Genomic DNA, 18,765 nt, shown 5'->3' with positions numbered 1-18,765 from the left:
CCCCCTACAAATACTGTGTAGTACTTGCTTTGCCCGTGAATTGAAGGGACTTCCTATCATGTAACCTATTGAAGTCAACACAGTGACCTCTGTTGACCTCCCAAGCATGAGTTAACAACTGCACATCAGTGACCTTTAAGCTCTGACACATGGTGACATTGGTGGTTGAACTTTGTTGAAGCGCTAATGGGGTCTAGGCCTTACCTATTCGGTCTAATAACTTTTTTTTTTTTTTTTTTAAATCCCTTCCCCCACAATATTGGCAAATTTATTTATTTAGATTACTTGAAGCTTTTTTTTATTTAAACAAACTTGTGTTTTCAACTTAGTAAAGTCCTTTAAAAAGCCCCTCAAGGGGAATAGAGTGGGACTCTAGTTTGGCATTATGTTGTGTCCAAATGTAAATGTATCTGATTTCAGATCACTTGATCGATAAGAAGAAAGTGGAAGCCAGTGAGTCCAAGGCACGGGATTTGGTGACAAAGGTAAAAAGAAAAAAAATAAATAAAGTTCTGTAAATCGTTTTGCTAAAGTTCTGTAAATTGTCTTGTTAAGCTGTGTTGAGCCAAATATATCTTGAGACCCGGACACTTTTAGACTTATTTCTCCTGATCTTTTCTTCACAAGAAAAATTAAAATTAATCAGGTTATATGGAGAGTATTTTTAATAACCATTTTAGACAAATTTAGCTGATTTAGTGAAAAGTGGATGGGTCCTATTGAAACAATTGATTACAAGGTCTCTATTGTAAACCTATTAATCAAGATACTTCATCTGTTTACTTCCCTTTTGCTTCTTGCTTAAGCTAAAACCATTAAATGTTACAGTTTTAGGGACCTATATTATCTGTGGTGCTCCCATAGGATTTAAGTATCTGTCTCGCTGTATTTTGCAGCAGCAGACACAGATATCACTGGAGCAGTTCCATATTGCTCCAGTGCGGGGACAACTACTCTGAAAAGCAACCGCCCGTTGTGAGCTTATAATTGCTACCTACACTGCTAAATACTAGTGGAAAAAGTGTACATCGCCAGTGTTAGTGCACTTGAATGAACCGAGCCCATGTATGAACATAGAGGGGTGTATACTATTGTATCACTTTTCGCAACCCGGAACATCTACCAATAGGTTGGAGTGGGGCTCCAGGAACTAATGCCATCTTAAGATAGCGTGAGTTCCTGTAATCAAATTCTAGAAAGTTTCAGTTCACTTAATGAATACTCATCCCCATACTAGTTTACGGAGACGGTTACCACTTCGATCCTGTAAGGTGCCTATCCGTAATATCTTCTGCGCACCTGAAGAGATGAATAAGTCCAATTTTTTATTTGACTTAATTGATATATATTTTTAAAATTTTAAACTTCATGTCGTATTTGTCTCTAGTTCGGGGGTGGGCAATAAGCCGCTTTCCAGCTGTTGTTGAACTAAAAATCCCAGCATGCTTTGCGACATTTTTAGCATGGCCAAATAGCAAAACTGTGGCAGGGCATTCTGGGATGGTTAGTTTTACAACATCTGGGGGGATTTTTATTGCCCACCCCTACTCTAGTTCCTAGTGAGGTAATAGGCTGCATTGCCATTAAGAATGAGCGATCTCCACTGTACGTAGGTGGGTACATTGGTCTTAGGTTATTTAATAATTTTGAAAGCTAAAATGAAGATTATTATGGCTTTTTGTGCATACATATAACAGGTTGGCTATGTGAGGGGTGTGGCGTGGCCGAGGGGTGCAATGCACTGCCCAATTAATTGCGGCCCTGTCCCCTCTATATAATGCAGCGATTACCAGCATTGTGTAGCAGGGGCAGTGCGCGGTGGCCCTCAGGGAGAGTTATATATATTCTTCCCATCGCCTGGGAGCGCCAGTTAAGATTCGTGAGTCTCTCGATCCCTCTGTGTGCAGTGCCGGCTCCCTCACTGTGTCAGGAGCTGAGTGCTGCGCGTAATGCTACAGTGCAGCACCTGGCTCCTGTCACTGAGAAGTCGACACTTTGGTGTCGAGACTCGGCGGCTGACACTTGGGTGCGGCTCGCACCCCCTTGTGACGCCACTGAGGCAACCCTATGGGGAAGGAAGACAGCCAAAAACCCAGTGGCCACATTACATATTCTAGCTATTCAGAATAAATTAATACATAAGATAAAACACTTTTGAAGTCAATTTAACCTCAAAAAAAGAAAGCGCTAATCAGCTAGTAGAAATAATAATCCATTTTTCTACATAGGGTATCCACAGGATACCTTGGGGTATAGTTGATGACGTCAGGCATTGGGCACCATAGAGTTAAGTTTTCAGCCTCCCAGGATGCACTAGGGTCTCCCTCCTATACCCCGCCCCCGAGCCAAGGCATCTCAGTTTTCGTTGGTACCCGGCTCGGAGTCGGAGCACATGTTTAGAGTGGGGCTAAGAATAGCCCCTGAAGTTTCTTCAAGGCAGCTGTGGCTGCACATCTGGGAGTACCGCATGGACAGTCACTGCAGACGTCCATGCCGTCTCCCCTACACCCCGCCGGTACCAGAACGCCGGTACTGAACCGGGGATGCTGGTAAGTATCTGGGGTCACGGCTAGCGGTGACCCCAGATGCTTTGGGCCATGGCCGGATTCAAGGGGAGCAGGTAAGCAGCGGGGGTCCCGCGGTGGGTCCCTGCTGAGCACATGGTCCACAGTCCCCAGGCAGGGGGCTCCCTGGGGACTGGCTGCAGCGTGGAGCCAGGTACTAGCGGGCCGCAGCTGAGTGGCAAGCGCTGCAGCGTCCCAGGGGTTAATTGCATGTCAGGGGAGCGCGCCTTCCCTGTATACAGCCGGCGCCTCCCCCGCTGCACACAGCCCTCTCTGCGCTGCCGATTGGTCCTGTGGCAGCGCTCCTCCCCCAGGCCGGCCTCCCCTCTGCTCCTCGGTGGCCATCTTTGCATGGTGAACGCTGCTGGAAGCTGTGATCGGTGGCATCGCGGTCTGGGTCCCCCCTGCATACCTCTCCTCCGTTGGTTAAGGTCAGTGTATGCAGCGCTGTGTCCTACCAGACTCTGTGTCTGTGTAGTTGAGAAACAGCGCTGATAGTGCAGGGAATTGATTCTTCTGCATTGTATGTGACTTCTGCTAGTGCTGCCTGTACTTTCACTTTCTACTGTCAGCCATTTCACTGTCCCTGCTCTTACTCTGCTAAAGCCCTTGCGGTGCGGTGATTGCAGGGTGGTTCTCCCACTATACTAACAAGTATTAGTGAGAGGGGTCACATACTTACCATCATGTTTGAGAGTGAATTTCCTCTCCAGCTTATGTGTACTAAGTGCAATGTACCAATAGCGGAGGGGGAGGGTAACGCGGAGGGGCTATGTCGGCAGTGTTATTTATTGGCGCGGCCAATTACTGTCACGGCTCCGGTACAGGAACCTCTCTGGGCTTGTTTCGCTAAGGCGCTTACAACCTTAGTGGGCCAGTTAGCTCCGCCACCTGCGTTTTCCCAGATGGGATTGTCCCAGCAGTCAGTGGTGTCGTCATCCATGCAGGGTTTCCCGAGACCAATGATGGTACCCCACAGTCTCCCTACTTCCCCTCCCTAGGTTTCACAGGAGCCTGCATGGGTTAATTCTCTGACAAATTCAGTACAGCATTTGTCGGAGGTGTTACAAGGGGAGTCTGTGTTGCGGCCACAAAAGTGGTCTGTGGCGTCTCTGTCTGCTCCTTATGAGGATGACGACGTGACGTCCAATGATGGGGAGATTCTGGATCTATCTGACCAGGAACCTCTTCGTACTAAAGAGTCGGACGCTAAGTCAAAGGTTTATATTCCTGGCCTTATTCGGGCAGTCCGCACGGCTTTAGTTATTGAGGATGATGATCCTCCGGTGTCCAAATCCAAATATGCCTTTTTCAAGGATATTAAGGGTGAAGCCAGAGTGTTTCCTCTTTCTGGTCAGTTAGTAGACCATTTAGAGGAGGCGTGGAAACACCCCGGAAAACGGTATCAGCCTCAGAGGCGCTTAGCCGTGGCTTATCCATTTGCTGACAATTATTTTTCTAAGTGGGAATCCTCTCCACAGGTGGATTCTCATGTGACACGCCTAGTCAGAAGTGCCACTTTGCCCATGCCTTCCATGTCCTCCTTGAAGGATGCTACGGACCGCAAGGTGGAAATCTGCCTAAAGTCCATTTATTCCCTTGCGGGGGGGGGGGGGGGGCGTCCAGACCGGCTATGGCCGTGTGTTGGGTAGCCAGAGCTATGGAGCGCTGGGCTGATAGTTTGGAGGCGTCTTTGGACTCTGACTGTTCGGCTGAACAGGCCCAGTTGGTGGGCAATCTCCGGGATTCGGCCACTTACATCAATGAAGCGGCCTTGGATATCAGTTTCCTCACCTCTAGGATTTCTTCTGCAGCTGTTGCTGTTCGTCGCACCTTATGGTTGCGATTTTGGAAAGAGGACGCTGATTCCAAAAAGGGCTTAGAAGGTTTACCTTTTAATGGAGAAGTCCTATTTGGTCCGGATCTGGACAAAATTGTAGCTACGCTGGCAGCAGCCAAATCTGCATGTCTCCCGTCTGCTGCGGTCCCTTCAAGTTCTGGTACGTCGTCCTTTCGGCCTTACAGGGCCCAGGGTAGGCCTAAAGCACAGTCTTTTCCCCGACCGGCTGGGCCCAAGAAATGACAGACCTGCGACCTGACGGTCCGGGCCGCCTGCTTCAGTTCGCCCAGTGTTGGTCGATAACTACGACAGACAATTGGGTTCACGAGGTGGTTTCTCACGGGTATTCCCTCTCCTTTCGACACAGGCCCCCATCCCGGTTCTTCACCACAGGCCTTCCATTGAACCGGAACAAAGCCTTGGCCCTGCGGAAGGTTTTGCACACTATGCTCCAGGCTGTTGTTATAGTGGCCTGTTCCATTCTCCCAGAGGGGCCAGGGTTTCTATTCCAATCTATTTTTGGTGCAGAAACCCAATGGGTCGTACCGTCCAATACTCAACCTCAAGGCCCTCAAGAAGTCCTTGAGGGTGCCTCTGTTTCGGATGGAGACCCTACGGTCCATTATTCTGTTGCTGGAACCTGGGGATTACATGGTGTAATTGGACATACAGGACGCTTACCTGCATGTCCCTATTCTTTTGCGCCATCAGCAGTTCCTCAGGTTTGCAATCCGCAACAATCACTTCCAGTTCCGGGCGCTGCCTTTTGGCCTGGCGACAGCACCACGAGTGTTCACCAAGGTCATGACGGTCATGGCGGCTCACCTGCGGATGCAGGGAGTCCGAATGTTACCTTATCTGGACGACCTTCTGTTGTTGGCAGGGTCTCCAGAGCTCCTTCTACGCCATCTGGACCTGACGATTGCAGTGCTGCAGCGTCACGGCTGGTTGATAAACTGGCAGAAGTCCACCCTGACCCCGCCTCAGAGGATCCTGCACCTCGGGGCCTTGTTGGACTCCAGGCAGCAGCGGATCTTTGTGACGGTGGAAAAGATCTCTGCTTTGCAGTTGAGGGTGCGCAGTTGTCTACAGTGTCGCTGAGTGTGTCTGCACTCGGCGATGAGGTTGCTGGGCTCCATGGTGTCAGTATTCGACATGGTGGAATATGCCCAGTTTCACTCCAGACCTCTGCAGCAATTGATCCTGTCCAAATGGAATGGACTGCCTCAGAGTCTAAAGTCGCAGACGATGGTGCTCACTCCGAAGGTTCGCCTGTCTCTAGCCTGGTGGTTGCAGACGACCCACCTCAACAAGGGTCGCCCATTTTGGGTGGCGAACTGGGTCCTGTTGACAACGGACGCCAGTCTCCGGGGCTGGGGAGCTGTCACGGGTCCACACTTGTTCCAGGGCAGGTGGAATCGGGCAGAAAAGGAACTTCCAATAAACATCTTGGAACTCCGCACGGTTTTCAATGCTCTCCAGCAGGCACATCGGTTTCTCCAAGGTCACCCCATGCAGGTCCAGTTGGACAATGCCACCACCGTGGCCTACATAAATCGACAAGGAGGAACCTGAAGTCGGGCGGCACTCGCAGAGGTGTCCCGCATCCTGGTCTGGGCGGAGCGCAATCTCCCGGCTATATCAGCAGTATTCATCCCGGGAGTCCTCAACTGGGAAGCGGATTTTCTCAGTCGGCAGGACGTACATCCGGGAGAATGGTCTTTGCACCAGGACGTCTTTCAACTTCTGGTGGACAGGTGGGTGTCTTCCAGAGATAGACCTCATGGCGTCCTGGCACAACAACAAGTTGCCGGTGTACGGGTCTCGAACAAGAGACGAAAAAGGCGTGTCTGGTGGATGCTCTGTCCGTCCAGGGAACGTTCCAGTTTGCCTATCTCTTTCCTCCGTTTTCCCTTCCGCGGGTAATCCGGAAATTCAAACAGGAAAGGGGTACACTCCTGTTGATAGCTCCCGAGGGGCCCAGGCGGCACTGGTTCTCGGACCTCCAGAGTCTGTCCGTGGACATTCCTCTGCGGTTGCCGCTGTGACCGGACCTGCTATCACAGGGTCCTTGTCTTCACCCGGACCTGGCTCGGCTGTTTTTGACGGCGAGGCTGTTGAGATGGCCATGTCGAGGTCCAGAGGGTTTTCCGACTCTATGGTGCAAACCATGCTAAGAGCTCGGAAGTCATCCTCTGCAAGAATGTACCATCGTATGTGCCATACGTTCTTCCAGTGGTGTCGACCTAGAGGTTATGCCCCTCGGGAGTTCCGCCTCTCTAGAGTGTTGGCTTTCCTACAGGCGGGCCTAGACCATGGGCTTCGCCTTGCTTTCCTTAAAGTGCAGGTGTCTACCCTGTCAGTCTGGTTCCATCGTAGGATTGCTGCACTCCCTGATGTGCGCACCTTTATGCAGGGTGTTCTTCGCATTCAGCCACCTTTTGTTCCACCGGTGGCTCCATGGGATTTGGCTCTCCAGGGACCGCCGTTTGAACCACTGGGCTCAGTGGACGTTAAATGGCTTACAGCTAAAACAATATTTTTTCTGGCCATTGCTTCGGCCAGACGTGTTTCTGACTTAGGGGCTCTCTCCTGTAGACCACCTTTTCTGATTTTTCATACGAACAGGGCGGTGCTGCGCGCTCGTCCTGGATTCCTTCCTAAAGTGGTTTCAAGTTTCCACATCAACGAGGAAATCGTTGTGCCGGCTTTTAACTCACCTGATCTTTCAGTGGGTGAGGCCACTTTGGACGTTGTGCGGGCCTTAAGGATTTATGGTGACCGCACTTCTTCTTTTCGGAAGTCGGACGCCTTGTTTGTCCTCTATGGCTTCCGTAAAAAGGGTTGGCCTGCTTCAAAGCAAACTTTGGCAGGTTGGATTCGTATGGCTATTTCAGAACCTTATCTTCATGAAGGCCTTCTGGTTCCATCCTCTGTAAGGGCACATTCCACTAGGTCTGTGGGTCCTTCGTGGGCAGCTCAACGTGGTGCCTCTGCAGTCCAGATCTGCAAGTCTGCCACGTGGTCCTCTGTCCATAACTTTGTGAGGTATTACGCTTTTGACCCCTTTGCCTCTCAGGATGCTTCCTTCGAGCGGCGGATTCTCTTTTCAGCACAGGAGCGTCCCCACCCTTAAAGGATACTGCTTTGGGACATCCCCAAGGTATCCTGTGGATACCCTATGGACCCTGATGTAGAAAATTAGACATGGTAAACACTTACCTTTGTTATCTCTATTTCTACGAAGTCCATAGGGTTCCACAGGACTCCCACCCTGTCGCACCTGTGCTGCAGATGGGCTTTACTCTGGTCACCGTTTTTTTCCGTTTCCCTCTGGTGAGAATGTGATTCTTGTGTGTGTCCAGATCTTTCTTCTCTCTCTTCCTTCTCCTCCTCCGGCCTATGGCTTGGTACGTAACTGAGATGCCTTGGCTCGGGGGCGGGGTATAAGAGGGGGACCCTAGTGCATCCTGGGAGGCTGAAAACTTAACTCTATGGTGCCTGATGCCTGACGTCATCACCTATACCGCAAGATATCCTGTGGAACCCTATGGACTTCGTAGAAATAGAGATAACAAAGGTAAGTTCTTACCATATCTCATATTATTTAAGTACTAATTGCGCTATCCAACATCTAAAACTCATCATTATTGTAAATAAATCACATATAGTAACATACGGAAATTATTCGTTAATAGTACAACTATATAAACTAAAAGCAATTTATCACATAAAAATGATTTATTAATACCACAACAGCATATATTAAATTATCATTCGATTTTTGGTCATCCGATTTTTGATGATGTTTAGTAGAAAATTTGAATTCCATAATCTCCAGCCACTATAACCCTGGAGCTCAGGATAGAAACTAAGGAGAAGAGAAGAAAACTGGCTCATACACACAAAACCAGGCACACCATGACACTGGCAGAGAGCGCCAGAAATAACAATCCCTTTAGCCAGCCAGGGGGATGAGAGTTGGGCGCACAGTGTCCACCATGGATTCAGAAAAAAGGATTTTACCAGGTAAGACACAAATCCATTTTTTTCTATCATTTCATGGTGGGGAGTGTGGGACGTCCCAAAGCTGACCCTTACGGGAGGGAACGCTCTTGCGCTGCAGAAAGGACCTTTCGTCCAAAAGCCGCATCAGACGTGGTGCAGGTGTCAAATCTATAAAATTTAATGAACATGTTATCTGAAGACCATGTAGCAGCACGACCGAGCTGCTCTGCATAGGCACCATGACGAGCTGCCCATGAGGCCCCAACGGATCTAGTGAAATGAGCTCTGAATGAACCTGGAGAAGACCTTTGGTAGGTAGTCAAGATGGGTGCTAAGTACAGCCCTGTCTGATTGGAAAATAAGAAATGGTTCCCTATAGCATAACGCGTCCAGGTCCGAGACTCGGCGGGCAGAGGTGATAGCCAGTAAGAACATGGTTTTCCAAGTAAGCCATCTGAGGTCAGTGGAAGATAACTGTTTAAAAGGATCGTTCTTGAAAATATTCAAAACCAGGGTAAGGTCCCAAGGATTAACAGGAGGAACAAGGGGGACTAGATGTGAAGGACGCCTTGCAAAAAAGTCTGGATAGCCGGTGAGCGTTCCACCTTGCGCTAGAAAAACACAGTGTGGACTCTAGTACCTTGAGGGATGCTAATCAAAGACCTAAGTCCAAGCCTGTCTACAAAAAGGCCAAAACTCTAGAAATCCGGTAAGCAAAAGGATCAAAACGACGAGTGGAACACCACTGGAAATAAGAGTTCCAAACTCTGTAATAAATTTTAGCTGTAGAAGGCTTTCTGGAGGAAATCATGGTTTGGATAACAGACTCCGAAAAAACTCTCAATCTTAAAATTTACCTCTCAATAGTTGACCCGTCAAAGCTAGGCGTTTTAGATGAGGGTAGAGGCAAGGCCCTGGCAGAGCAGATCCAACCTCAGAGGCAGATGCCATGGAGGCGCTATTGACAGATTGTGAAGATCTGCGTACCAGGCCCGCCTGGGCCAGTTTGGAGCGACTAGAATGGCCTTGACTCTCTATAACCTAACCTTGTGAAGGACCTGTGGAAGGAGGGTGATTGGAGGGAAGAGATACACCAACTGAAAGGGCCACAGAGAGCACAAGGCGCCCACCAAGTACGCTTTTGGGTCTCTTGTGCTGGAGCCGTATCGAGGCAGCTTGTGGTTCTGGCTTGACGCCATGAGGTTGATTTGAGGTTGACCCCAGCGACGAATGAGCATCTGGAACACTGCAGGGTGGAGGGACCACTCGCCTGAATGTACCTCCTGTCTGCTGACGAAATTTGCCTCCCATTTCAGAACTCCCAGAATCCCCACATCCCTCTGAGGAAATCCCCTATGGCAGAGGTTCCCAAAGTCCGCCGAAAGAATTAACCCCGCTGCTAAAATTGCGTTCTGCAAGCCGCTTGCAACTTACAACTGCTAGAGGCTGTCTCTGCTATAAGAAGGTAATTATTGTTCTCCATTACCTACACTGACTTGTTTGATCCTCTATACAACAACGGCCGCTGGCTCCTGAGACCGAGCTGGCGCTTCATTTGACAGCGGCAGACAGACTAGACCCGTGGCTGCTTTTAATTAACGGACAATGGAAGTTCCGTCTAACACAGGTCGGAGGTTTGCATTCATTACATTCAGGACATCATTCGGAGTCGGTCGAAGCGGTCGTACACCACCGATGTTCGCTATACTGCGCATGCGTAAAGTTTGCAAAGCGCGTGCGCAAACTAGCCGCTACGATCAGAAATTTCTCTCTCCTTGAACACAGCCAGGTCGGTAGTTTGAGTGACAGATTGAGGCTTTTGTGGGTGGTAACAGAGGAAGGTGCTTGAAAACGGGGGAGTGGAGATCCGGACGCAGGCGTGCCTAATTATGCGAACGGCGTTTTAAGGGAGTGCAAACGGTTTATGGGAGTGTATAATTAGCAAAGTAGCGTCATGGCACGTGACATGGGCGGTTTTTACACTGACATGATCGTAGAGCTTAAGAGAGGGTATAGTCAACCTTAAGCTCTACGACCAGTTCCGATGGATCTCGATGGTCTCGATTAATCCTTATATGGCCGGAGATGTCGTGTAATGCGTACGAGTAGGGGGCGTATTTTTTTGTATTCCGGCCGCTTCCTCCCCTTGGTCGGCCAGCAGCCGATCCGAACTTAGGGACGCAACTTGCGAGGGAAACATTTACATATCCGGCCCCCTTTCCCGTACGACCGTGCGGCCGCTTCGACCGACTCTGAATGAGGTCCTCAGTTTGAATCTAATCCAATTCAGTGCATGGAAATTTCACTATAGGATACGCTTTTCCATAAGTGATTTTATTGAGTGAGCAATCTAGCTCACGACTGGATTGCAATTAAGTCATTGAACCTTACAGCTGGACGCAGCTGCTAAATTCTTTACTGAGCTAGACATGTGAACGTTTATTCATTTACTTATTCAGTCGTTTTTATATATTTTTGATGTGTGCTCGGGATATACAAGTTTTTATACAAATTTAATCCAGTTTAACTTATAGTGAATGTATCACCATAACAAATACAAGTGTGGTTATTTTTTATATGTTATATTTGAAACAAACTTATACTATTGTGTTACAGATGCATCTGTTTGCTTTTTATTGTGTATATGTAATAAATTGTGTATATCATTGGGCACATTTGTGGCTTCTCAATATTCTCTTATCCGTTCTCTGCCTCTCAGTTCAGAACTCCCAGAATGTATAACGCGAAGAGCGCTGGAACGAACCGCTCCGCTCACTGGATAATGGGCATGACTTCCCTTATGGCGCTGCGCCTCTGGTACCGCCCTGATGGTTTATATACTTAACCGGGGCCGTTTTGTCTAACTGGACCTTCACAGGCTTGTGCTGCAGCAGAGGCTTTGCCTGGCAGAGGGCCCGGAAAACTGCACGCAGGTCCAAAACATTGATGGGTAGCTTGGCTTCCTGAAGGGACCACCATCCCTGAAAGGTATGTTCCCCGTGACAGCACCCCAGCTGTACCGGCTGGCCACTGTTGTCAGAAGAACCCAGTCCTGGATTAGAAACGGGCGACCCTTGTCGAGGTGAGCAGTTTAGAGCCACCGCAAGAGGGAGAGGCGTACATCCCTGGGCAGTACCATCGTGTGACTGAGGTGTAGGTGAGAACGATTCCATCTGCGTAGGAGCTCCAACTTTTGTGGCCTGGAGTGGAATTGCACATATTCCACCATGTCGAAACAAGAGACCATCTTGCCGAGAACCCTGCGCCGATTGAGAAACTGCCTTATGAGGGTCTGAAGGGAGATTAACTTGCTCATGGAAATAAAAACCCTTTGGGCTTCAGATTCTAACAGGGCCCCTAAATGTAACATGTTCTGCGAAGGGGGACTTGCGCCAATTGATTATGCATCCACAAGACTGTAGTAGGTCCAGGGTAAGATGGATGTGCTCCATTAGAGTTTCTTAAAATTAAGCTAGCAGGAGAAGTCATCCAGATACGTAAGAATTCGGACTCCCGATAGGCGAAGGTGAGCCGCCATGACCTCCATCACCTTTGTGAAAACACATGGTGCGGTCGATAGGCCGAAAGATAATGCCTGAAACTGGAAATGGTTGGACTGAACAGCGAAGCGGAGGAATCGCTGATGATCCCCCTTATGGGGATATGAAAGTAGGTGTCCTACATGAAATCTCCCAGTTGCATTGTTTGCATGATTGACCAGAGAGACTCCACCCTGACAAACAAGTTGAACTTCTTCAGGCTGAGAATCGGGTGGAATGACCCATCTGGTTTCTGTATGAGAAATGGATTTGAGTAAAAACCCTTTCCCCCTTGGGGGTCGGGACTGGGACTACTACTCCAGCTGCCAAAAGAGAGTTGATGGAGGCTGTCAGAGCGGCCACTCTGTCGACGTCTAGTGAAAGGCTGGTTGAAAAAAATTGCATCGGTGGGCGCCCTGTGAAGGTGTGAGAGTAGCCTTGGGACACAACAGCCTTAACCCAGGAATCTCTGATGTCGTACTCATCCATGCGTCGGCGAAGAATAGGAGACGGCTGCCCACCCTGAGAGGTTTCAGATGGGGGCCCGTCCCATCAGGCCGCAGGTTTTGTCTGTTGCCTTGGGAGCTTGGCAACGACCAGATCAGTACTGGTGGCCTTTGGACCTAGGGGGTTTGGAGCCAGAAGACTGCTCTCTGGAAGAGGATTGACCTCTGGGTTTTCCCTGCGGACAAAAGGAGCAAAATTAAGACTGTTTGCCCCTGGGAGCTGCGGAGGGCAGGAATGCTGTCTTAGAGGCTGCTACTGTTGCGATAATTCTATCAAGTTCTGGCCCAAAGTGAACATCCCCCTGAAAACGGAAGAGCTTCTAGGGCTTTTTTGGAATCATTACCGGCACACCAAGAGCTGAGCCATAATAATCGCCTAGCAGATACAGAAACAGCCAAAATCTTTGAAGCTATAGTGCCAGAATCAAGGGCAGCCTCACCTAAGTATGTACTAGCCTCTCTGATATTGTTGACAATAGTGAGGTGATTAGTTTGACGAGAATGGAGGCCCTCGTCCAAAGAATCTGCCCAGCTACCAATGACCTTGGCAACCCAAGCTAAAGCTGAGCGAATGGCTGCCCCTCCATTAGCAAAAATAGACTTCAAAGACTATTCCAATTTTCTATCCGTCGGGTCCTTAAGGGACACTGCATCCGGAATAGGAAGAGTAGTGGACTTCACCAACCTTGCAATATGAGCGTCCACAGGAGACAAGGCCTCTCATTTCTTGCGGTCTTCCTCCAGGAGCGGATAAAAAGAGATGAGCTTGGAAACAAAGAACTTTTTGTTTGGAGTCGCTTTGTTAGTAGGTCCTCCACTTGCGTAGAAGGCGGGAAAACCAATGGATCCTTCTTTTGTTTAAAGAGAGGAGCCTCCAAAGTAGAGAGAGGGTCTGAATCCTTGATCTGCAGCACAGATCTGACTACCCGAACTAGAGCATCAATCCTGCTCTAAATCATGTGTTCTTCCTGTATAGAGGAAGAATCAACAACAGACGTCTGGCTTAAAACCTCACTCTCAGAAGATTCATCTCAGATTGAGTCCCCTGTAAGTGAGCGTGCAGACCTGCCCTGTCTATGGGATGTGCATGAGGCTGAAGGGCCTAAAAACTGATGTAGGTTACTAGATACCTACACCAGGCCCTGGACCCAAGCCGGTTCGGAGGGATGCAGTGGTATGGAGTCCAATTGTGGTGTGACCGCTAATTGGTCAGGTGTGGTTACTGAGGGCTGTGAAAGCCGAGAAACCGCCAGCTGTGACGCTGTCTTTAATGGCCAGGGATAGGAAAGAAGCCCATTCGGGCTCCTTTTGGGTTGCCATCTCAGGGACAGACCCCCCTGGTGGTGCAGAGCAGCGGTCACACAGGCCAGCATGGTTTTGCACTGCAGAGAAATAATTTTCCTTACAAGAGGTGCATATATAGGCATGCAGCACAGGAGCCCCCCTCTCCCTTTGGGAGGATTTGGCCGAGGATCCCTTAGCAGACATAGTGTTGACGTTTTTCCCTTCTAAGTGCAGCTGAGTAAACAAACTAGGTTGAGAGTAAAGGCAAGAGCACTGAACACAGATAAATAAGTATGTGGGCTAAGCACTGTTGTCTGTACACTATGCTTTAAATAGTGTAGGTGATTTTCTGCAGATTAAGCAGGAAAACACTGAATAATCCCTTCTGGGACGTTACAGAAAAATAATAAAAGGCAGCAGAATGTTAAACTGCTGAAACTACAGTATAAACTCTAAGTAGGCAGATTACTTCCTTCAGGAAAGTAAGAGACCGTAAGAAAAAATGCACACAGGTCCCATCAATCAACCAAGAGGTGGAGAAGGGAACATGTGTAACCTGACACCAGGGCAGTGAGGTATAGAAGAGGCAGCAGGCCACTCTCCGAGCAGGCAAGATCAATATGAATAAAATGGCCGCCAGACTCCAACTAGTGGGAGGGGAGAGGAGCCTCGTGGCGGGGATCCCAGAACAGGGCCAGCCAAGAGGAGTGGGGGCGGAGAGGCAGGGACCGCTCCACCCCCTCCTGGAAACATCTCGGGGACCTTGCTACCCAAAATGGCCACCCTGTAAGCACTGTGTCCCTCTGGTGGTCTAGTGGTGGCATAGAGAAGACTGTGCACCTCTATCCAGGACCGCCGGCGACTGCCTCCATCCGCCAGCGCTATTGCTGCTATAGCGCCGGCTCCCGATTACCAGGAGCCGCTTGCCTGTACCTCCCCGCGGCTGCAGCTCTCCAGTGTTCAGAGGAGGTGGCTGGTGTCCCTGGCCGTGAGGTCAGCGCACCAGCTGCCAGCCCCCTGCTGGAGCGCTGCTGACCATAGAAGTGGCACCGAGGAAAAACTGTGCTCCAGGGCGGGCTATAGAGGAGGCGGAGCCTGTGCTGCAGCCTCAGCGCTCCACTATAACCCACAGTCTCTAGTGTCCATTATGCATGATAGAAAAAATAAATAATTGAGTGTTCAGGTTAATTATACAAAAATCCAATTAATCTATACCTTTACATTCAGTGAGAGATAAAAACACCCCATGTCGGGGTAGCACAAGATTTTGGACAGGGCCTTATCCTGCCTAGGATGCTTTTTCCCCTCTAACTTTTTTTTATTTATTAAATTTATTTTTAAGGAATACTTTTTATTTATTTAGTTCCCTGCACTCTGCAATGGTGGCCAGCGCCCGGTGTTTATTAGTCTGGCAGCTCAGCGATTTTGACCCTTATCAGCAGAGCGAAGCCCACATGTTTACTTTTTCAATTTAAAAAAATAATTTAGCTGTCAGCGTGAAAAGAGATAGTGTTATGGCCGAGCTGTCGGGTGGCCTCACCCTGGAAATTTCATTCCCAAGCACGATGGGGCTGATAGGGTGACCTCCAGGCCCCAGGCTGATAGGGGATAATTGAAGTTGTGACTGGGATGTAATTAGAGGGGCTAGCTGTATGTCAGGAAAACCTCTCTGGTGTTTCTCCTGCTCTCAGACTAGCGGACAAATTATTTCTTTCCGTTTTGCAGCAGCTTAGTGCATACTGTAAATTGGTTTTCTTCCGAATGTGGATCACTGCACAAAACAGATTCGGAACCACATGTTACAACAATGACTATTTTAAATGAATTGGAATTTAAAACACTGTATTAGTAGATTTTAATGAATCATTCATTAATTCTTCATTTATTTTTCTTTGTAACTTTTCCTTATAAAGTAAGCAGAAGTAATCTGCAATGACGTATCAAATAGTTTTAATTTTAAATTGTAATTAGTAACAAATAATTTGTCAGAGCATTATATTATAGACTTTGTTCCAACGCAGTAAAAATTCTGAAAGTGGCCCCATGGTAGGTGGGGGTCAACACTTAGGGCCGAATGGGGCAATTACAAAGCACCTGGGCCTCTCTGTAAGGCCTGGGAGTGTGGGGGAGATATAATTATGCCACTAAGATTGTGCGGACAAACTCCCCTTGGACTGCGGCTTCTACATGGGACCCCTGGCAAGCTATAGCCATGCCCACTAGTATTGGGGCCTACCGGATCTCGAGAGTCCTACAGAAGCGTTGGCAGAGTTAGCACTGGACTAACGAGGCCAATGGAACATGCAGTGGTGGGCGGAGTCACGGCAACACCATGCGAAATCTATCACTGTAGAAGAAGTGGACAGTATCTGAGTCTGGAAAATGCTGTTGTATGAAGCCGGGCCACGGGAACCTTTATCATTCTTTCTTGGGTCTCATCTATGGTCAATCTCCCATTCATTTTCCCAAACAGTATATAAAAAAAAAGTGTCTCCCCAAATCATGTCATCACCTCTGTATTGACTTTCCCCCTATATCATGAACACAACCTATATTAATATTCTCTTGTATTTGCCCCCTTATATTAATTATCTTACATAACCCCCACTGAAAAAATTATCCGCCATTTCTGCCCCCACCTGATATGATGCCGCCCTATTATGGTCACCCCTTCCTACACTCCCATCACAATGAATTCTCCCTTGTACCTGTGCAGTGCCTTGCGTGTTAGTGACCGCAGTGCAGCAGAAAGCTGACTTGTAGTTTCACCAGATGAGAATTAACTTGTATCATTCATGAGATTGAAAAGTGACGTCTATAAAATGTACCTCTTAAAGCCACAGTACGGATGTATCCTCGTATACTCTTGCCACAGTCGTGTCAAACAGCCCTTCCTGCCACGTCTGGGTCCCGGGCAACTTGGCTTGTGCCAAGCATCTTTTTCACGTCATTTTTTTGCTCAAATGAGCGCCTAAATCGCAACGCGATGCGACAAAACCGCTTCTCGTGTCTGCACTGATTAAATTGGTTTGCAACACTTTTATATCTGTAAGTTACTGAGTCTGAGTCTGTATACAAAATGCTACCATGGAGCAGGAGTGGCTTTTTTTTTTTTTCTGTTCCTAATTCTGATTCGCTGCTTGCCATTACCTATTTACTGCCAAACCCACCCCATTTAGACCGTGGATGGCTGTGATCGGTCAGCTGAGCTTAGTCCTGGGAGTAAAGAAAAATAAAACAATCATAATAAAAAAAATTTAAATTAAAGAATTGATAAAAATGTATCGGACCTCATGGGGGTCAAATGGGAAAGTTCCCGGTTAGGTCTATGGCCAATCTGCCCCTATGGTGACTTTATTTTCATTTCTGAATACTATTGGTAACTCTTTTATAAAAGGTAACTTGTATTTTATGTATAATAGTCCTTTAAGGTGCATACACACACAATGATTTTTTGAACGATTATCGTTAAACGATATCGTTTAAAAAAATTGTTCACTTTCTGAGTCAAACGACGAACGATAATCGTTCATGCACGTTCACGTTTGTAGTTTGTAGTTCAGTCAGACTTGTCAACTCAACGATTTTCATTAAGGGAATATGCAAAAATCGTTAGTAGTTCAAAAAATCGTTCATTACACTTTAAAAAAATCTGACAGATAATATGACAGAAAATCGTTCAGAAAGTCGTTGGTAACAAAATCGTTGTGTGTGTGTATGCAGCTTAAAAGTTACTTCTCAATCTGATCAGTATGGCCAGTTGTGCAAATTCGTTTTAGTAAATCGTGATATTGTTGAGTCTACACTGTAAATGGCTGCAATACAGACAGGTAATTAGTTTATGCTGTGGGGTGTCCTATAAAAAAAATTTGTATGGAAAATGGGCCCATCTCCATGTATTACTCCATTGCTTTTATATTTTGTTTTTGTTATTTTTTTTAAAAAAAATTAAATTTGCATACACACACTCATACCTATAATGTTTTGTATCTGTGACTCAATTGTGCCAATCATTTTCTTTCTTTAATAACTTGCGTGTACAGCTGGACACGGAGCTCACCGCCAGGCATGAGCTGCAGGTAGAAATGAAAGCCAAAGAGAGCGAATTTGAGCATAAAATGGCCGAGCTCCAAGGAGAGAAACAAGTGCTAGATTCAGACAAGCAGCAAATTGCCGCCGAGAAGCAAAAACTTGAAGATGACCTCTCACAGCTTTCAGAAAAGGTACGTCCAGGACATTTTACAGTAATGTGACCCCTCAAAATGGTCAGCACTGTAAAGTCAGCCATTTTGTGGGCTGAATTAGTGATTCTGTTTTGTATGCTAAATCCAGCTTATTAATTTACTAAAGACCATTCGCATCATTTTTTTTTACCTATTGTGATGTCACTAGTTCCTAGTGAGTTCATTGGCTGTATTGTGTTGAACATTGGATCAGTCCACAAAATGGCTACCAGCTTGAAATGGTACCTCCCTAAGATTGAATTAGTACATATGATAGCATTGGAATAAAGCATTTATTGGAGTTTCTATAAACATATGCATTTTTTATGCATATTAATAGGTCTGACACAAGAAGCCATTGCTCCTATTGACATACCGTCCAGCTGTCTTCTTACATTGTGGTGTTATTTTTTTGGCCACAAGTTCTGCTTTTACCACTTGCACTAAATCTGTGTTTGTTCTAGCTCTAGAAATGCCTGTAGGTATGAAGATTAACATAAGGGCTTACAGTTACCGAGTATATAGTCAAGTATCATGGATTTTGTTTCCTTCCGTGGATATTGAGTCACTATATATTTTTTTCTGTTACTGACTAAGAAATCTTGACTGCAAAACGGTGCCATTTAAACCATGAAATGAATAATACAGTAATACAGGAGGGCTGGCATTACTTTGAAAAAGTAAGACCTTGATTTCAGCCTTAGGACTTTGAGTGCTCCAAAACATTTCTACATATGTAAGGAAACACTGTAAGGAGCACTCCATATCCACTGCTGTGCTCCGTGCATTGATAGGCAGTAA

At 47.3% G+C, this 18,765-nt stretch overlaps 1 protein-coding gene across 2 annotated transcripts in view; it reads left to right on the top strand.

Annotated features, from left to right (window-relative positions):
• The window catches only part of DIAPH1 (diaphanous related formin 1), a 253,834-nt gene that overhangs the window by 118,019 nt on the left and 117,050 nt on the right, over nt 1-18,765 (top strand). For both annotated transcript variants that reach the window (XM_088447392.1, XM_088447393.1), the window contains exons 14-15: nt 421-485; nt 17,785-17,964. In XM_088447392.1, the coding sequence (XP_088303518.1) occupies nt 421-485; nt 17,785-17,964 (245 nt within the window). The remainder of the gene's footprint in view (nt 1-420; nt 486-17,784; nt 17,965-18,765) is intronic.

Source organism: Taudactylus pleione, unplaced genomic scaffold, assembly GCF_031769625.1.
Source record: "Taudactylus pleione unplaced genomic scaffold, aTauple2 ptg000431l, whole genome shotgun sequence".
In the NCBI taxonomy this organism is placed as follows: Eukaryota; Metazoa; Chordata; class Amphibia; order Anura; family Myobatrachidae; genus Taudactylus; species Taudactylus pleione.
This window is presented reverse-complemented; position numbering and strand designations above follow the sequence as displayed.